Source organism: Schistocerca gregaria, chromosome 2, assembly GCF_023897955.1.
Source record: "Schistocerca gregaria isolate iqSchGreg1 chromosome 2, iqSchGreg1.2, whole genome shotgun sequence".
Lineage (NCBI taxonomy): Eukaryota > Metazoa > Arthropoda > Insecta > Orthoptera > Acrididae > Schistocerca > Schistocerca gregaria.
The window spans coordinates 683,014,534-683,031,291 of record NC_064921.1 but is presented as its reverse complement, the minus strand read 5'-3'; the positions used below and the strand labels follow the sequence as shown (position 1 = coordinate 683,031,291).

Genomic DNA, 16,758 nt, shown 5'->3' with positions numbered 1-16,758 from the left:
AGAACTGCAGAATTCTAATCTGTTACACCCCCTTTTTGCGTAATACTAGTGTCGATCGTCAATTAAAGCTCATGGTGTTCACATTTGCCACTTGAAATAAAAATCTGGAACGCTATGATTTCTCTGTTATATAATTATTGAGAAGCCACGTCAGCCACTGTAATTTATGGCAAGTTAGATAAGCAATTAAAGATAATTTAGGGTCACTGTAGACCATTTTGATTGTTTTCTCTTTTGTGAAGCTTAATTTAAACCTAGATTATAGATGTGATATGGCATAGGTCACCCTTCGATTCATTGCAGAACTTGGAAACCCACTCAGGGAATATTCGTTCACATTTTTTGTTGAACGCAGTTGGTTTTTACCATCCTGTATTAAAACATTTCCTTTTATCAACAGTGCAATTTATAAACAATGTTTTGTGAGTAGAGTAAAATTTCCAATGGTAAACGTAACTGCTTTTTCGACGTTATTTTACCAGCTAACTAAAAATAGGAAAGCCTTGAACCCCTTCCACTACATTTAGTTAGTATTAATGATTTCAGCGTCAGCTCCACTGCACTCCCTGTAAAAGAATCTTAAGTATTGGGTTATATCATCGCTAGTCTCACTGAACTCTTCTGAATTCTACATGTCATGTATGGTCTGGCGTCTCCTTACCAGCAACAGGTCCCACCTAGTCAATTCCCTAAAAAACACCCTCAGAGCGTCGTTGCGCGAATGTGGAAGGGAGACACGATATAGAACAAACGGACACCACCCAGAATGTTAGAACGTCTCTGCAAATGAATTGCGTAACGGCATACCTCAGTCCACCAAGGGACAGGGAGATGACCTGGAAAGAGGAAGTGTGAGGAATGGGACATTCTGCAACAGTGAGGATAAAGGTGAGGTAGTCCATGTGTCATCACAACTGGGGAAATCTTGTTCTTCGAAGATCGCCAGGGAGGAGTGAAGCTGTCTGTCAGCCTTAGTAAGCTGCCATTTGGGAGTGCACGCAGATGGTGTAGGCGTCAGCAAACGGACAGCATGTGGGGGGTCGCTCGATTAGGTGTCAGAAAGAATGGACCACTCAAGATAATGGGCAAGCTGGGCAGTGCAAAAGGATAGGTCCAAATGGTAGTAGAAATGCGTGGAGTTGTAAAGGAAAGTGGGTGCACCAGTGTTAGGGCAGAAGAGGTTAAGTTGGTTAAGAAGGTCAGCCAAGGGGGTCAGCGAAGGGGATCCCTCTCTGACAGTTTCTGGGAAAACCCCAAAGGGGATGATTCACATTAAAGTCAACAAGTAGCAAAAATGGGCGTGGGAGCTACCCAATAAGCTGAAGAAAGTTTGCCCTTGTGGCCGAAAATGACGGAGGGACATAAATGGTACAGAGGGGAAGAAGTCAGGTGGGGAAGGAAAAATCGAACTGCAACAGCCTGAGGATTGGTAGTCAGGGAGATGGGCTGACTATGAATGTCATCCCATATGAGCAGCATGATGCCCCATGAGACGGAATCCCGACCTCAGGGGGAAGGTCAAAACGAGTTCTAAAGAAATGCAGAAGCTCAAAGCGGTCATGAGGGCGCAATTTTGTTTCTGAAGGCAGAGCACAAGGCGACGCTGTGATGCTAAGAGCAGCTGTAAATCCTCTTTGTGGGATTGAAGGCCGCGAACGTTCCATATGAGGAGAGTCATAAAGAGGTAGAGACACAGAGTTGTCACCTCAGCGGCTACTGAGTGATAGCTGGGGAAGAGTCACTACTAAAGGGCACAGAAGCAGGAGGATCCTGCTCCAGGGGGTCCACAGCAGCATCCGCTTGCTTGTGTGGTTGGTGTGTGGAGTCCAAAGCTGAAAAACTGTTGTTGGTGCACACTGGCGACACAGAGGCCAGCCGGGCTAAGGTATCAGGGGGCGACACCACGGAAGAGGACCTTTGAGTTGGTGAAGAAGACCGTTTGCCTTTGGTAGACTACTTTGAGCCTTTCCAGTTAGAGGAAGACTGGTGTTTTTCGACTGGGGAAACGGAGGAAGTCTTCACAGGAGTACTACTACTGTCTTTTCCAGCCTACCAGTTGTGTAGCTGGTGGCTTCGCCCCTTGAGGCGAGAGTCTGAAAGCTTGTTGTACAACTGGACAGGGGGGGTGGGGGTGGAATGGCGATGATACCTAGACACTGGGCGACTTCAGAACCTCAGCGCTGATTGAGGTCGCACGTATGCGTCGCAATGTTCTTCATGGAGCCAGGGGTAACAAGAACAGAACTTTAGGTATCAGATGGGGGAATGCAGTGTTTGCCACTAGCCAGTAACTCTCGAGTGACTGGGTAAGGCACTTTTTCCTTTACCTGAATCTCTTCAACAGCGCACTCCAAGATACATGGGACAATCCCGAGAGGAGGCGGCATGGCTGCCTTTGCAGTTAATACAGCAAGGAGGAGTTGGTGTACAATCGCCCTCAGACGCATCCCTACTACAGGTGACATTTCGCTGGGTGTCGACAAGATGTTCTAGTGTGGTTGAAACGATGATACTGGTAGCAGCGCACCAGGTTCGGAATGTACGGCTGGACTGTGATTATTTCACAACCTGCTTTGATCTTTGACAGAAGAACCACTGTATCAAAGGTGAGAAAGAACAGGTGGGCACTAAGGAGGAATCTACCTCTTTCATTGTAAGATGGACAGTAATGATGCCCTGGTTGGATTTCAGCCTTAGTCAGACCGTCGAGCAGCCTGGTCTAAATTACACCACGGGAAGAATTCAGAGTTAGCTGTGGAGAAGTGAGGCAGCAAGTAGTTGTGCTTCAGAATCAGAAGTGGTCTCCAAAAGCAAACTTCCATTCTGTAGACAGGAGCAGGGTTTCACAGGGCCAGCAATTGCATCAACACCTTTCTGAGTAATTAACAGGTTTACCGTGGTGAAGGACTGACCATCTTCAGTATGTGAGACCATGACGAACTGTGGTGCACCAGGAAGGGTCTTTCGACCATTAGCCTCATTACGTTTACGTTTTGTGGCCGTTGGGTGGGAAGATGGTTAACTCACTGGGAGGAAACGACAAGACGGTCATTGCCAGCGTCTCCGATGCTGCACTCCTTCAAACTGGGGGCCCCCTTAACAAGGGGACACACCCACCTTAGGTGATTTTTCACACCTCAGGTCACACCTCCTGAACACGTGACAGAGGGACAAATCGCCAATTTGGGAAAGTTACAGCTTGGGCAATCACCTCTCCCTGTGCCTGGACTATACCAGGGGGTACATGCTAACCCTTCCCGTCAACCTGGGGCTGGGAATTACGCCTTATCCAGTCACCTACTACGCGTCAGAGGCATGGGCCATCCTTCAGCAGCGCACAGGCAGGAAGAAGACAAAGAGGAACCTCAAACGCCGAAGCGGAGGAACGAGAGAAGAAGTAAAGCAAAGTAAGGAAAAGGGAGCAGAAAACAAAGTTGCGAACGTTCTTATGCCAGCGTCAGAATGCAGAACATTCCCAACAACATCCGTGACGTGTTCTCAAAGGGAGGGGGAAAAAAGAATATCAAGAGGATACACATGTAGCATGGAAGGGGAAAAATGATGCAATGGCCGGGGCCCCATGGTAATCAAGTACGAACCCGCCAAAGACTGGCGAGGTCCCTGTGGAGGGCTGAAGTTTAAGTGGAACACCGTAATTCTCATAAAGAAATTTCGAAACTGCTGTAATGATTGAGACGGTTTATGGAACCAAACGGCGAGGTTATCAGTCCTGCAGTTCTGAAATTAGTCACAGAAGAAAGAGGGTCCACTGAAAGTGCACGGATCCAGTCAGGGGATTCAAGTTACAAAATAATGAAGTTAAAACACACAATAAAAGGTATACAAATTGAGACCAAATCTAGAAACGGGAAAAGGGGGGCGGTCTTTCCATGGAGGAGCGGTCATGCGGTTCCAGACAGACAAGACGAAGAGAGGTCCCAAACAAAACCACCCTGTCCCTGCTCCAAGAGTAAAGTATAAGCTTGTATCTGGAAATAAAAACCACGTTCATGGAGGAAACTCATGACCAGTTCAACCATCCGTGAATTTATTAATAAAATGGCAATAAAAACAGAGCGAGTGCAGACTCCTGTATTGTTTGAAACTGATCAGTAAACAGTGAGGAACTACAGGAATTGCTAATCAGAATTATTGCATACAAACGATGTGCCTCTTTCGATTCATGGAATTTGCAATGGAAAGCAAGCTATGTCAGAATCTTAAGACAGACGCGTAATTTTGATAGAACCATAGTTCGTAACATTTCCTTGGTTACCTGTGTGTGGATTCTTTACCTCCCCATACGAAATAATATCCATTAGTTTATCATATTGAGTTAATAGGGAAGACCTACAATGATTGCTTTGGAAAAATATTAATTTCTTGACCAAGAACGCTTGTAACTATTACTAATACCGGTTTCAACATTAAATTTTGTGTCATAAGCTGTTTAACCGACAACAATAGCTTCATCCAAGCTCATCTCTGCAGGCTGGCAGTTCAGTTGTATGTTCGTACTGGCACTGATGTGAAGTCATTTCAGGATAATGCGCGTTTTCCGCGTTCTTTGCATTTTCTTCAGTAGCAAATGATGGCAGGAATTGCGGCCAATGAAAAATACAGTTCAAAGCAGACACCATTAACATAATAAATTTTGTGTGAGCGTGCGTGTTGGGGAGAGGTGTTTAGTTTTACGCGTGAATTCAATTTTTTCACTACCTGGAGTTTATGTTTTTAGACTGGTGCAACGTGTTGAATGACTATTCCATCCATTAATATCGTCGTGGTGAGTATTTCTTAATTACCACTCCTCTGAAGAACAACGTAGGCACAGATCGTGACTGGTATAGGCAGTCACATTGAGTAACTGTTACTACTCTTAATTGTGTTACCCACTATCACTATTTTATTATTTGCACACGCGGAGATTACGAAGGTTGTCATCCGCAGTGTAGATTGCTGTCCACGTAACGCAGTGGAAGCGCACCTAACTTCTGAATAGTTTTTTATAATTTTTGTAGTTTTAGTAATTTTACCGTTATGCCTGTACATTTTTATAAATTAAAAAGTATTGTCACACAGCAAATTATTGGCAAACAGTCTGCAGAAACTTTACCAAACACGAAAGCAGCCTCTAATAACCGCACTTGGGCAAGTGAACGTAATTCGTAGTTTCTATTTTAGTAACTATTTTACAGTAATTTCGAAACATTCGTGTAAGTACCTGTTATCGATTCTTATCAATAATCATGATGTAGTTAAAATGCATATATAATTAAGTAACAAGTACAGGAATACACTAGCTACACCTGTCGGTGCCAGTTGTCAACTTTTCGGCCGGTAGCGGCCACCACCTGCCGTCTAGCGGTGCCCTGGCTGCAATGAAGTAAACACTACCGCGTGGTATGGCACACGAGCATTTGTTGAATTACTATGTATATTATGGTTTTAACGTTAACTTGTGACGTACCTTTCTTCTCATCCCTCACATACGTTGCAATTTTCAGAAAGACTACTTGGACAACTGGTGTAAGAGACATGTACGAACCTTTTATGGAGATGTGTTTTAACACCGTTTTCCTGTTACAGTCCATCTGTTTCATACTTAATTTTCTCTTCCTGTAATTTCACATAGTATGACATTCACAGATCTAAAATGTTAACCATGCTTACCGAAATCTGTGAACAAGAAGGGTTTACAAGCAATCTTGACGAACAAGTTCGTCCCCTCTCAATAAATAATATCCGATTACGTTAATTTATAAACGCTACTAAACAAATACAGTTAGAGGTGTGGATGTTCACAATATGAGAGTCACTTCATACTTTGAGCATAAGCCCTCCAATCTTTAAAATCATGGACTATTTGTTGAGTAATGGGCAACTTTGTTATTGAATAATAGTGGTACAGTTGCATTGTAGGTAGCAGTAATGCCAACAACAAGTGCCAATATTCCAGTTAACGTTATCTAAGACAAAACGAAACTTCCAAAGTAAGTTAACTACACTAATGGCCATTAAAATTTCTACACCAAGAAGAAAGTCATTGGACAGATATACTAGAAATGACATGTGATTACATTTTCACGCAATTTGGGTGCATAGATACTGAGAAATCAGTATCCAGAACAACCACCTCTGGCCATAATAACGGCCTTGATACGCCTGGGAATTGAGTCAAACAGAGCTTGGATGACGTGTAGAGATACAGCTGCCCGTGCAGCTTCAACACGATACCACAGATCCAGAGTAGTGACGGGCGTATTGTGACGAGCCAGTTGCTCGGCCAACATTGGCCAGACGTTTTTAATAAGTGAGATCTGGAGAATGTGCTGGCCAGCGCAGCAGTCTAACATTTTCTGTATCGAGACCTGCAACATGCGCTGTGCATTGGCCTGCTGAAATACAAGGTTTCGCAGGGATCGAATGAAGGGTAGAGACACGGCTGGTAACATCTGAAATGTAACGTCTACTGTTCAAAGTGCCGTCAATGCAAACAAGAGGTGACAGACGTGTAACCAATAGCACCCCATACCATCAGGCCGGCTGATACGCCACTATGGCGATGACGAATACACGCTTCCAATGTGCGTTCACCGCGATGTCGCCAAACACGGATGCGACCATCAGGATGCTGTGAACAGAAGCTGGGGTCATTCGAAAAAAAAGCCGTTTTGCCATTCGTGCACTCACGTTCGTCGTTGAGTACACCATCGCAGGCGTTCCTGCACGATCCGTTACATGATGATGATGGTGGTGTTTGGTCTTTGGGGCGCTCAACTGCGTGGTAATCAGCGCCCGAACAAATTCCCAACCTTTGCTCAGTCCAATCTTGCCACTTTCATGAATGATGATGAAATGATGATGAAATGATGAAGACAACGCTAACACCCAGTTATCTCGAGGCAGGTGAAAGTCCCTGACCCCAACGAGAATCGAACCCGGAACCCCGTGCTCGAGAAGCGAGAACGCGACCCCGAGACCACGAGCTATGGACGACGATCAGTTACAGCCATGCGGAGGAGATGCCTGTCATCTTGACTGCTAGTGATACGAGGCCGTTGGGATCCTGCACGGAGTTCCGTATTACCCTCCTGAACCCACCGATTCTATATTCTGCTAACAGTCATTGTATCTCGACCAACGCGAGCAGCAGTGTCGCGATACGATAAACCGCAATCGCGATAGGCTACAATCCGACATTTATCAAAGTCGGAAACGTGATGGTACGTATTTCTCCTCCTTACACAAGGCATCGCAACAACATAACGTTTCACCAGGCAACGCAGGTGAACTGCTGTTTGCGTATGAGAAATCGGTTGGAAACTTTCCTCGTATCAGCACGTTGTAGGTGTCGCCACCAGCGCCAACCTTGTGTGAATGCTCTGTAACGCTAAACATTTGCATATCACAGCATCTTCTTCCTGTCGGTTAAATTTCGCATCTGTAGCAAGTCGTCTTCGTGGTGTAGCAATTTTAATGGCCACTAGTGAAAATTCACAAATATGCTGTTTGAAGGATTTATGCTGTCGTCTTCCTCATGAGAACTTACTTATCACTTGGCCTGAGGAATTCGTAGATTTCTTGCATAGCCGGCTCGAGGTGACGGTGTAACTGCTCATTGAGAGGCGTGCCGCGCCCGAAGCGAGGGACGAGATCCAGAAGAACATGCGCCATGCGGACGCAGGAGACCTGCGCGACGTACGGGGGAAACGCGGGCTCCTTCCGGAACAGAGTCTCCTCCAGCAGCAGCGGGTAGGCGTCGGCCAGCCGCCGGCCCTCGCGCTCCTCGAACACGAGCGAGGCGGCGTGGAGCCGCGCCAGCGCCCTCAGCACGCACTCGGACTGCGGGAGGCTCAGTGGCACCAAGGGGTCCAGCATGCGGAAGCCCGCCAGCGACAGGTCCCCCAGCACGAGCAAGTCAGGCCGCAGGTAGTAGCATCGCGGGACGGTGGCCAGGCACGTAGCAGCCGCGTCTGGCGCCGCGCAGCGCAGGTGTTTCTTCACTTTCCGCAGGAAGTCGCCGTAGAACAGCACCTCCTTCTGGTAGGAGAGAGTGGACATCGTGAAACTCCTCCTGTAGACGTTGAGAGGCAACGACTTCACGAAGAACTGCAATTCTATCGCTGTGGCGTCTTTGTCCCCTAGTGACAACGTTACATGCAACTTCATGTGATCGCCCATGAAACCTGTGATTTGGGTACACAGTGGAGACAGTGTGAAAGATTTCAGTTCGAAGCTGTCTATTGGCAAGTACCTCTTTACGATCTTGTGGCATTCTTCTTTGGACAATGGTGAAATTACACTCATGTTGGAAGCTGCCTGCAGAAGAAAAATTGTGTTAGTAGCCCAAGCATCCCTTCCTCTGTGTCATCTGTGTGAGTGCGTGAACAGTTCGCCAGCTTTTCACTGTAAGCAAGATTAGATGGCCCTTAGTAACTTTAGCAGAACAACCAGAAACATAGATTTATTATTTATAAATTAATGTTAACAATGGCAGTGTCGATTCAAATACAGACTCAAAGTCTGAAGATAGCAGAGGTAAAACAAATCGAGCGGAAGGTTATCTTTAACTCGGGCAGAATCCAGACGGCTGTTACAGTCGAGGTAAGTGAAAGGCAAGCAGTGGTTCAGAAACGTGAGGGACAGGGTTATAGCCTATACCCGATGTCGTTCCATATTTATATTGAGAAAACTATCAAGGAAGCCAAAGATCAATTTGGAGAAGTAATGTTCAGGGAGAGAAAATAAAAAGCTTGAGGTTTACCGGTGACATTCTAATTCCGTTATAAAAAAGAAAGAGTCCGACTTACAAATGTAGTTGAATGGACAGAGCCTTGAAGGGAAGATCTAATATGAACATTAACAAAAGCGTCGTCAGGGTGACAAGATTAGCTTTGGTCTACAGCCTGCAGGCTATTCAGAGAGTTAGTACAAATTAAAACACTGGAGAGATGCTGCGTAGCAAAATGGAGGGCCTGTTAACGGTTATGAGTTCAGTTGTGAACACATTACATGATTCTGGCAATAAATGATGCTCTAAACCAGGAGCAGACATGAAAGCGGTGAAATTGTATTCTGAGAAATCTGTAACCTTACAATTATCGGTGTATAACACGGAACACTGCGAGGATGGGACAGACAAGACGCCGGAAAATTGTAGGGATGACAGATCTCAGGTTCCTGGAAGAGGTCAAGCCTAATCTGTTGTCTAGGCACTAACCACAGGGACGGGGGTGTGGGAGGAAATACACAGGGTGCATTCCAGTGAGTGGAGATGGAGATCCCGACAGAAGTAAATGGATTCCAACCAGCAATCCCAACCTGTAGGTGTTGATCAGGAGGGAGACATCCCTCGTTTGCAGAGAGGACAGGGCGCACAGGATGGTCAGGGAATTGGCGAATGGCGATTGTGTAAGAAACCAGCTCCAGCGTTTGAAGAGGGGGCACTAATAGCCAGATGTCCCTGCAATGGTGAACAGGGTCAAGTATTTGCAGAGTGAAAGGAGCTGCTGAGCCTTAAACCTTACCACAATGTAGTCTGGACAAGTCCACAGGATAGTTAAGATGAAGAGTGGTACAGTATACACTCCGAGATATGTGAGCCAAGGTTGAGAGCATTAAGCTTCTACATGCACATAGTCTTTAGGTGGCGAATGTGGGGCACGAACAGATTTTTAGCAAAATTGAGTCCCAAGAAACGAGAGACTGCTACAAAATTGAACTGGTTATCTAAAAGTTCTGGATCAGAGTGTACTGTGTGTCGATGACAAAAATGCATAACCCGCGTTTTGAGAAGAGGAAACTAAGCTATTGGAGATAGGCCAAGCAGAGGCTTGTTGGTTGGTGACTTGGAGCTGACACTCAGCAGGCGCTCCCAAGTGGGAGCTGCACTGGATGGAAAATAGGCGACGTACAATGCTGGAGTAACCACAGGCCCATCGGGGTTAAAAGTCCATTGATCGTTATGAGGAAGAGTGTGACAACACAGAACCGTGTGGGATATCGTTCTTCTGAATCTAAGGGGCACTGGGTTAAGTGCCAACTCAATCCCAGAAGGGCTGGCGAAATAAAAACTCGAGGATAAACATCTGAAAGGAGCCACGAAAGCCCCAGTCATGGACGGTAACTGAAATACTGAAATGTGATGGCCCTAATCCATGTCGTATGCCTTATGTATGTCAAAGATCGCAACAAGGTGCCAGAGGTTAGTAACTTTTCAGATTTCTGCTTTCACTCTGAGGAACTGATCACTTAGGCCACACTGATACAGACAAAAGGCACTGAAATTCAAGTGTCCAACATAATCTGAGCTAACCATCCTCTCAAGCAGTTTACGAAGTACATTCGTCAGGCTAATAGTGAAGAGGTAAGAGCCTGCAAAAATTCCCATTCATTGAAGGGTTCATTATAGGTTTCGGCGTGCTGTGGGTTGAAACAGAGGTGCATTTCTGCTGGAGGAAGGTTGCAGGATAGGGAGAGTACGCTAATGGCGTTGCAAAGTGTGTTGCGAGATGTGCAGCAAGGTCGAATTGATCAGTACACAGAGCACCTTAGGAGTGAAGACCTTTGAGAGTCGACTGCCGCTAGCGGCCCAGAAGGCTATGGAGCTTGGACCAAACCTGCGATAATTAGGCATACATCGCCAGAAAGAAACAGTGCTCCTAGCATTCCTTTTTACTCTGCTTAATAAGGTAACTGGCCTTAGCATTGAGATAATTAAAAGAGACAAGGTTGGTCCATGAAGGGTGTCGTTTACATCGCTGCAGCGTCTGCTGATCTTCCTGGACAGTGACTGCTACATCCTTCGTCCATCACAGTATAGGTCGACGATGAAGGGGCCCTGTGGATAGGTGAACAGCAGCGCCAGCAGTATGAAGAATGTTGTCAGGTGTCTTGCACGACTGCACCAACACAGTTCGAGAGGGATGTGTTTAAGTGCATGTCAGACGTATATAAAGGTCAATTGGCCGTGCAGATTGCCCAATGTGAGTGCCTGTCTGCCTGGGGCGGCAGGGGAACAATAGAATCACCAGAAGGGGGTCACTGACACGATGATCATGCCATGGCCAGTGTAGAGAAACCACGAGAGCAGTGGAGGTGATGGTGAGATCGATAACAGTGGAGGTACCATGGTGGCATTTTTTTCTTTTTTGTGGGGGTTTTAGGGCGATCGACTGCTGACATCATTAGCGCCCATTCACAAATGTAAGTGCACATATAATCTGGTAAAACTCAAGGGGGGAACACCAGAAAGCTCTGACAAGGACGCAGATAAAATAATTAAAAGAGTTAGATGTCTTTGGAGAAGTCCGTCGAAGTAATAAAATGAAGAATACGAGCAGCTGCCCGAGCGTCGTCAGCTAAAATTACCTGTTAAGTAGATGGCAGAGACAGGACAACACGAGATTGATTTAAATGGGGACACGACAAAACATGGGGCACTGTCAATGCATGACCACAAGGGCACTGCGGGGCGGGGTCACTGGATAGCAGGTAGCGGTGGGTAAACCGGCAATGCCCAATCCGCAACCTGGCCAAAAGGACCTCCTCTCTCCGAGATGGTCAGGAGGAGGTTGTCCAAGCTGTTGGGAACGGTTTTATGGCCCAGAGCTTATTGTCTTTAAGTGACGACCAAGTATCCCACCATGATGACAAGCCTCTAACAAACAACCCCACTAATTTCAGACGATGGGACACAAAGGGAGGCTGGCCGAGGTAGGAGGACTGCAGCTTTGACCGCAGCATCAGCAGCCTCATTCCCAGGCACTCCTACACGGCCTGGAACCCACATAAAGCTAACAGAAGAGCCATCATCAGCAAAAGAATGGAGGGATTGCTGGATCCGTTGCACCAAGGGATGGACCGGATGTGGAGCTCCAAGGCTCTGAAGAGCACAGTGAATCAGAGAAGAGTACATACGGAGAATGGCGATGGGGGCGGACATACTGAACGGCCTGATTGAGAGCAAAAAGCTCGGCCGTAAAGCTGGAACACTCGTCCAGGAGCCGGTATTTAAAGGTGACGTCTCTGACGACAAAGACACAGTCGACACCATTGTCAGTTATGGGCCATCAGTGAAAGTGAAGGTGTTACTGGCAAGTCGCGCACAAAGATCGACAAACCGTAAGCAATACACCGCATCCGGAGTACCCTCCTATGGGAGGAACTGAGGTCAAGATGAATGTGAACCGGAGCCTGGAGCCAAGGTGGTGTCGGGCTCTCACCCTCTCTGAAGATTTTAGGGAGAGCAAAAGCCAATTGTCAAAGCAGGTGACGAAAGTGGACACCAGGGCGCAGCAAGGCAGACACATACAATCCATACTGACGGTCGAGAGAATCAGCAAAGAAGGACTGATAAGAGGGGTGGTCGGGCATTGACAACATCCGGCAGGCATACCGACAAAGCAGTACATCGCGCCGGTAGGTCAATGGTAATTCAGCAGCTTCAGCTTAAAGACTTGACAGGACTAGTATAAAATGATCCGGTCACAAGATGTAACCCCCGTTGATGGAGTTGAGATGGCGTAAGAGGGATGGCTTGGCAGATCAGTAGACGAGGCTCCCATAATCCAGCTTTGATCGGACTATGGAGCGATATAAGCGAAGGAGGACAGTGCGATCTGCTCCCCAAGATGAACCACTAAAAACACGGAGGACATTAAGGGAACATGTGCAATGGGCAGCCAAATAAGAGACATGCAGAGACCAACAAATTTTCCTGTCCAGTGTGAGCCCTAAAAACTTCATTGTCTCCACGAATGGGACAACAACGGGACTGTGATATAAGGATGGTGGAAGGAATGCTTTATATCGCCAAAATTTGAAGCAAACCGTCTTCTCTTCAGAGAACCGGAAGGCATTAGCCACACTCCCTGAGTGTAGGCTGTCAAGACAACGCTGAAGGCAACGCTCCAGGAGGATGTTCTCTGTGCACTGCAGTAGATCACGAAGTCATCGACTAAAAGAGAGCCTGAGACGTTAAGTGGAATGCAATCCATAATTGGATTGATCGCTAGGGCAAAAAGGGCTACGCTCAAAACAGAGCCCTGAGGCACCCTGTTCTCCTGGAGGAAGACATCGGGCAATACAGAACCCACATGTACCCTAAACATTCGATCTGTTAAAAATGAATCAATAAAAGGGGGCAGGCGACCACGTAGGCTCCACCTGTGCTTAGTGCAGAGGATACCTCCTCTCCAACAGGTATCGTAAGCCTTCTCCAAATCGAAGAAAACAGCTACCGTTTGGCGCTTACGAAAAAAGTTATTCATGATAAATGTCGACAAGGTCACAAGGTGGTCAACAGTGGAGCGGCGTCTACGAAAGCCACATTGAACATTGGTAAGTAGCCGTCGAGACTCAAGAATCCAAACCAACTAAAGTGTTAACCATGCACTCCATCTTTTAAGAGAAATGGGGTGGTAACTAGAAGGAAGGTGTCTATCCTTCCCGGGTTTGGGAACAACGACGGCCTCACGCCAACGCATGGGAACCTGACCTTGGGCCCAGACGCGATTCAGGGTATGAAGAAGAAAGCATTTGCCTGCCGGAGAAAGGGGTGTCAGCATCTGAACGCGAATGGGATCTGGCCTCGGAGCAGAGGACCGGGACAGTGCAAGTGCACATTCGAGTTCCCGCATGATAAAGGGGGCATTATCTTCCAGATTCAGAGAGTGGAAGGAAGGTCGCTGAGCCTCTCCTGCCACTTCTCTGGGAAGGAAGGCAGGGTGGTAATGGGCGGAGATTGAAACATCCGCGAAAAAGCGGCTGAAGGCGTTGGAGACATCCACAGGATCCACAAGTACCTCATTACCTAAAGTCAGGCCAGGTATCGAGGAGTGGGCCTTAATGCCCGACAGCCGGCGCAGGGCACCCCAGACGACAGAAGAGGGAGTAAAACTGTTAAAGGAGCTTGCGAAAGAACCCCAACAAGCTTTTTGCTGTCTTCTGTGACTCGACAACATTGCGCTCGGAGTCTTTCGTAATTAATACAATTCGCCAGTGTAGGATGGCGGAGAAAGGTGCGTAAACCACGTCTCTGGAAGCCTCATTCCACCAGGGGACTGAAACGCGACCTGAAGAAGAGGTAGTACGAGGAATGCAACGTTCGGCAGCATTGATAACAGCCGTGAGGTATTCCACCTGACTGTCACAGCTGAGAAAATCCTGGTCCGTAAAAGTCGCCAGGGAGGAGTAAAGTCCCCAGTCAGCTTTCGGTATGTTCCAGATCGAGAGACGTGGGGATGGAGTGTGGTGCAGGAGACTAACGACACAGGGGAAATGGTCGCTTGAATAGGTGTGAGAAAGGACATATCACTCTAACCGACAGGCAAGAGTGGTGGAACAGATCGAGAGGTCCAAGAGGGAGTAGTTACGAGTAGAGTCCGAGAGGAAATTCGGGGCGCCAGTATTGAGGCAGACAAGATTGAGATGGTTGAAAACATCTACCAAGAGGGAGCCTCTCTGACAGGATGCAGGAGAACCCTAAAGGGGATGATGGTCATTGAAGTCGCCAAACGATAAGAACGGTGGAGGAAACTGAACAATGAGGTGCATCATGTCAGCCCAACTAACTGCAGATGACGATGGAGTGTAGACAGTACAAACAGAAAAAGTAAGGGCAGAAAGAGTAATATGGACAGCTATTGCTTGGAGTGGGGTGGTCAATGGGAGGGGATGGTAACAGACATCGTCTCAAACGAGCAACATGACCCCACCATGAGTTGGAATACCGTCCACAGGGGTTAGGTCAGCTCGCTTAGAGGTATAGTGGGCAAAAGAAATACAGTCAGTTGGGCACAACTTAGTTTCCTGGAGACCAATGATGTGCAGACGGTGCAGACCGAGTAGCAGTTTTAATTCCTCCCGATTAGATTGAATACCTCATGTTCCAATGTAACGGAGCCATCGCGAATCAGAGAAAAGGGGGGAACGAAACGGGTGAAGAGCTGGTCACCTCGACAGCCGCGGTGGGCCAGGTTCCGAGGGAACATCGCTACAATAGTCGGGAGGCGGATCATGTTCCATCGAGTCGTCGCCAGCTGCAGCCACATTCCTGGGTTGCGCAGGAGGGGCAGCATCGTCCGCTGACGACAGGCCAGCGGAGCGCCTGGCAGCAGAGCGTCCCAGCGAAACTGAGGACGGCCGGGAGCTGGACCCGAAGAAAGCCTTCACGCTCGGGGTCCTTTTTGGAATGCCAGACTTTGGAAGCCGGGTCTGTAACGTTTCCCCAATGGACGCCTGAGAAAAGGATCGCTTCTCAGGCGGCGGCGGCCTCGGAGGAGGAGGAGGAGGAGGAGGAGGAGGAGGAGGAGGGTGGCCCCTGTGGCAGAAGGGGCAGAGGCCGTGAGGGAGGAGGATTTGGGAGGTGGAGGCATAGACCCCAGATGGGGTGAGGAGGTGGAAGGGGGGACAGGATAGGGGTGAGGAGGTGGAAGGATACTGCGGAAGGAGTGGACATGACCAAAGCAAACAACTGTCAACATCACAGGATGGAGGCTGTCATTTCTTCCTGGCCTCACAAATAAGACAGAGGGTCCAAAATTTTCAATTCTTGTATCTTCTCCTTCTTCTTCTTCTTCTGATATGTGGGGCAGTCGAAAGATCTAGGCGAGTGGAGGCCAGGGCAATTAACACACCGAGGTGGTGGGGTACATGTATGTCCCTCATGAAGAGGACGTCCACAATCGCCACAAAGGGGCACAGCTTCACACCATGACAACATGTGCCCGAAGTATCGCATAGGACCTGGGACATAAGGTCGCACGTCACACCGGTAGCACATCACCTTTACCTTCTCCGGGAGAACATCCCCTTGAAGGTGAGGATAAAGGCCCGTGTCGATGTGACTATCTTTGGGGCAGCGCAGGACTCGCTGGACGAAATGCACGCCATGGCGCTCCAGGCTGGCCCTGACCACCTCATCTGATTGCAGCAGGAGGTCCTGATGGAAAATAATCCCCTGCATCCTATTGAGCGCCAGGTGTGGGACAATGGACACTGGGATATGCGCTAGTTGGTCACATGCCTGGAGCGCCGCCGACTGTGTAGCGGAGGTGGTCTTTATGAGAATGGACCCCCAACGCATTTTACCAAGAGCCTCGATTTCGCCGAAGATATCTTCGATATGCTGTACAAAGAACATGGGCTTGGAAGTGGCAAACGTCCCCGCATCGGTCCGAGAACAGACTAAATAGCAGGGCAAGTATTTCGCCCCAGCCTGTGGGCCTGTGCTCCCCCTCAAAGGGAGTGGCCAAGGGGGGAAAGGCAGAAGTACCAGAACCAGAAACAGAACTTTTCCTCTTACAAGACGCGGCCACAGATCGACGTGATGCATGTTGACTTTTCATCTGCGAAACGTTCGCCGCAATACCACCCACTCTGACCAGGGGCTCTCCCCACGGGCGCCACCCAGCCTCAGCGAGGGCCAACTGGCAGGATGACTGTTGCCGGGAGTCCTGATGCCCCAGGTAGATGGGCATCTACTCCTTGGCTTACATGGTGAGAGTGCAGCTCATGTATCGGCAGTACGATCCCTGTGTTGTCAGGGAGCTACAACATAGAGGGTACATGACGAACCCACCACAACAGGCAGCCTACTGTGCTGGATTTCAGGTGCCATGGAAAGTCCATCATGATCGCAGGTGCAGATGGGGACCCACTACTGGCGGGGAAGGACGGGGTAGGGGAAGGACGGGGTAGGGGAAGGACGGGGTAGGGGAAGGACGGGGGGGGGGGAAGAACAGTTACTTAGTT

The 16,758-nt window shown here is 48.2% G+C and overlaps 1 protein-coding gene across 1 annotated transcript in view; it reads right to left on the bottom strand.

Annotated features, from left to right (window-relative positions):
• LOC126336306 (uncharacterized) overlaps positions 1–16,758 on the bottom strand; it is a 54,918-nt gene that overhangs the window by 25,390 nt on the left and 12,770 nt on the right. Inside the window, exon 2 of the mRNA XM_049999846.1 lies at positions 7,553–8,318. Coding sequence (XP_049855803.1) covers positions 7,553–8,318 — 766 coding nt within the window. The remainder of the gene's footprint in view (positions 1–7,552; positions 8,319–16,758) is intronic.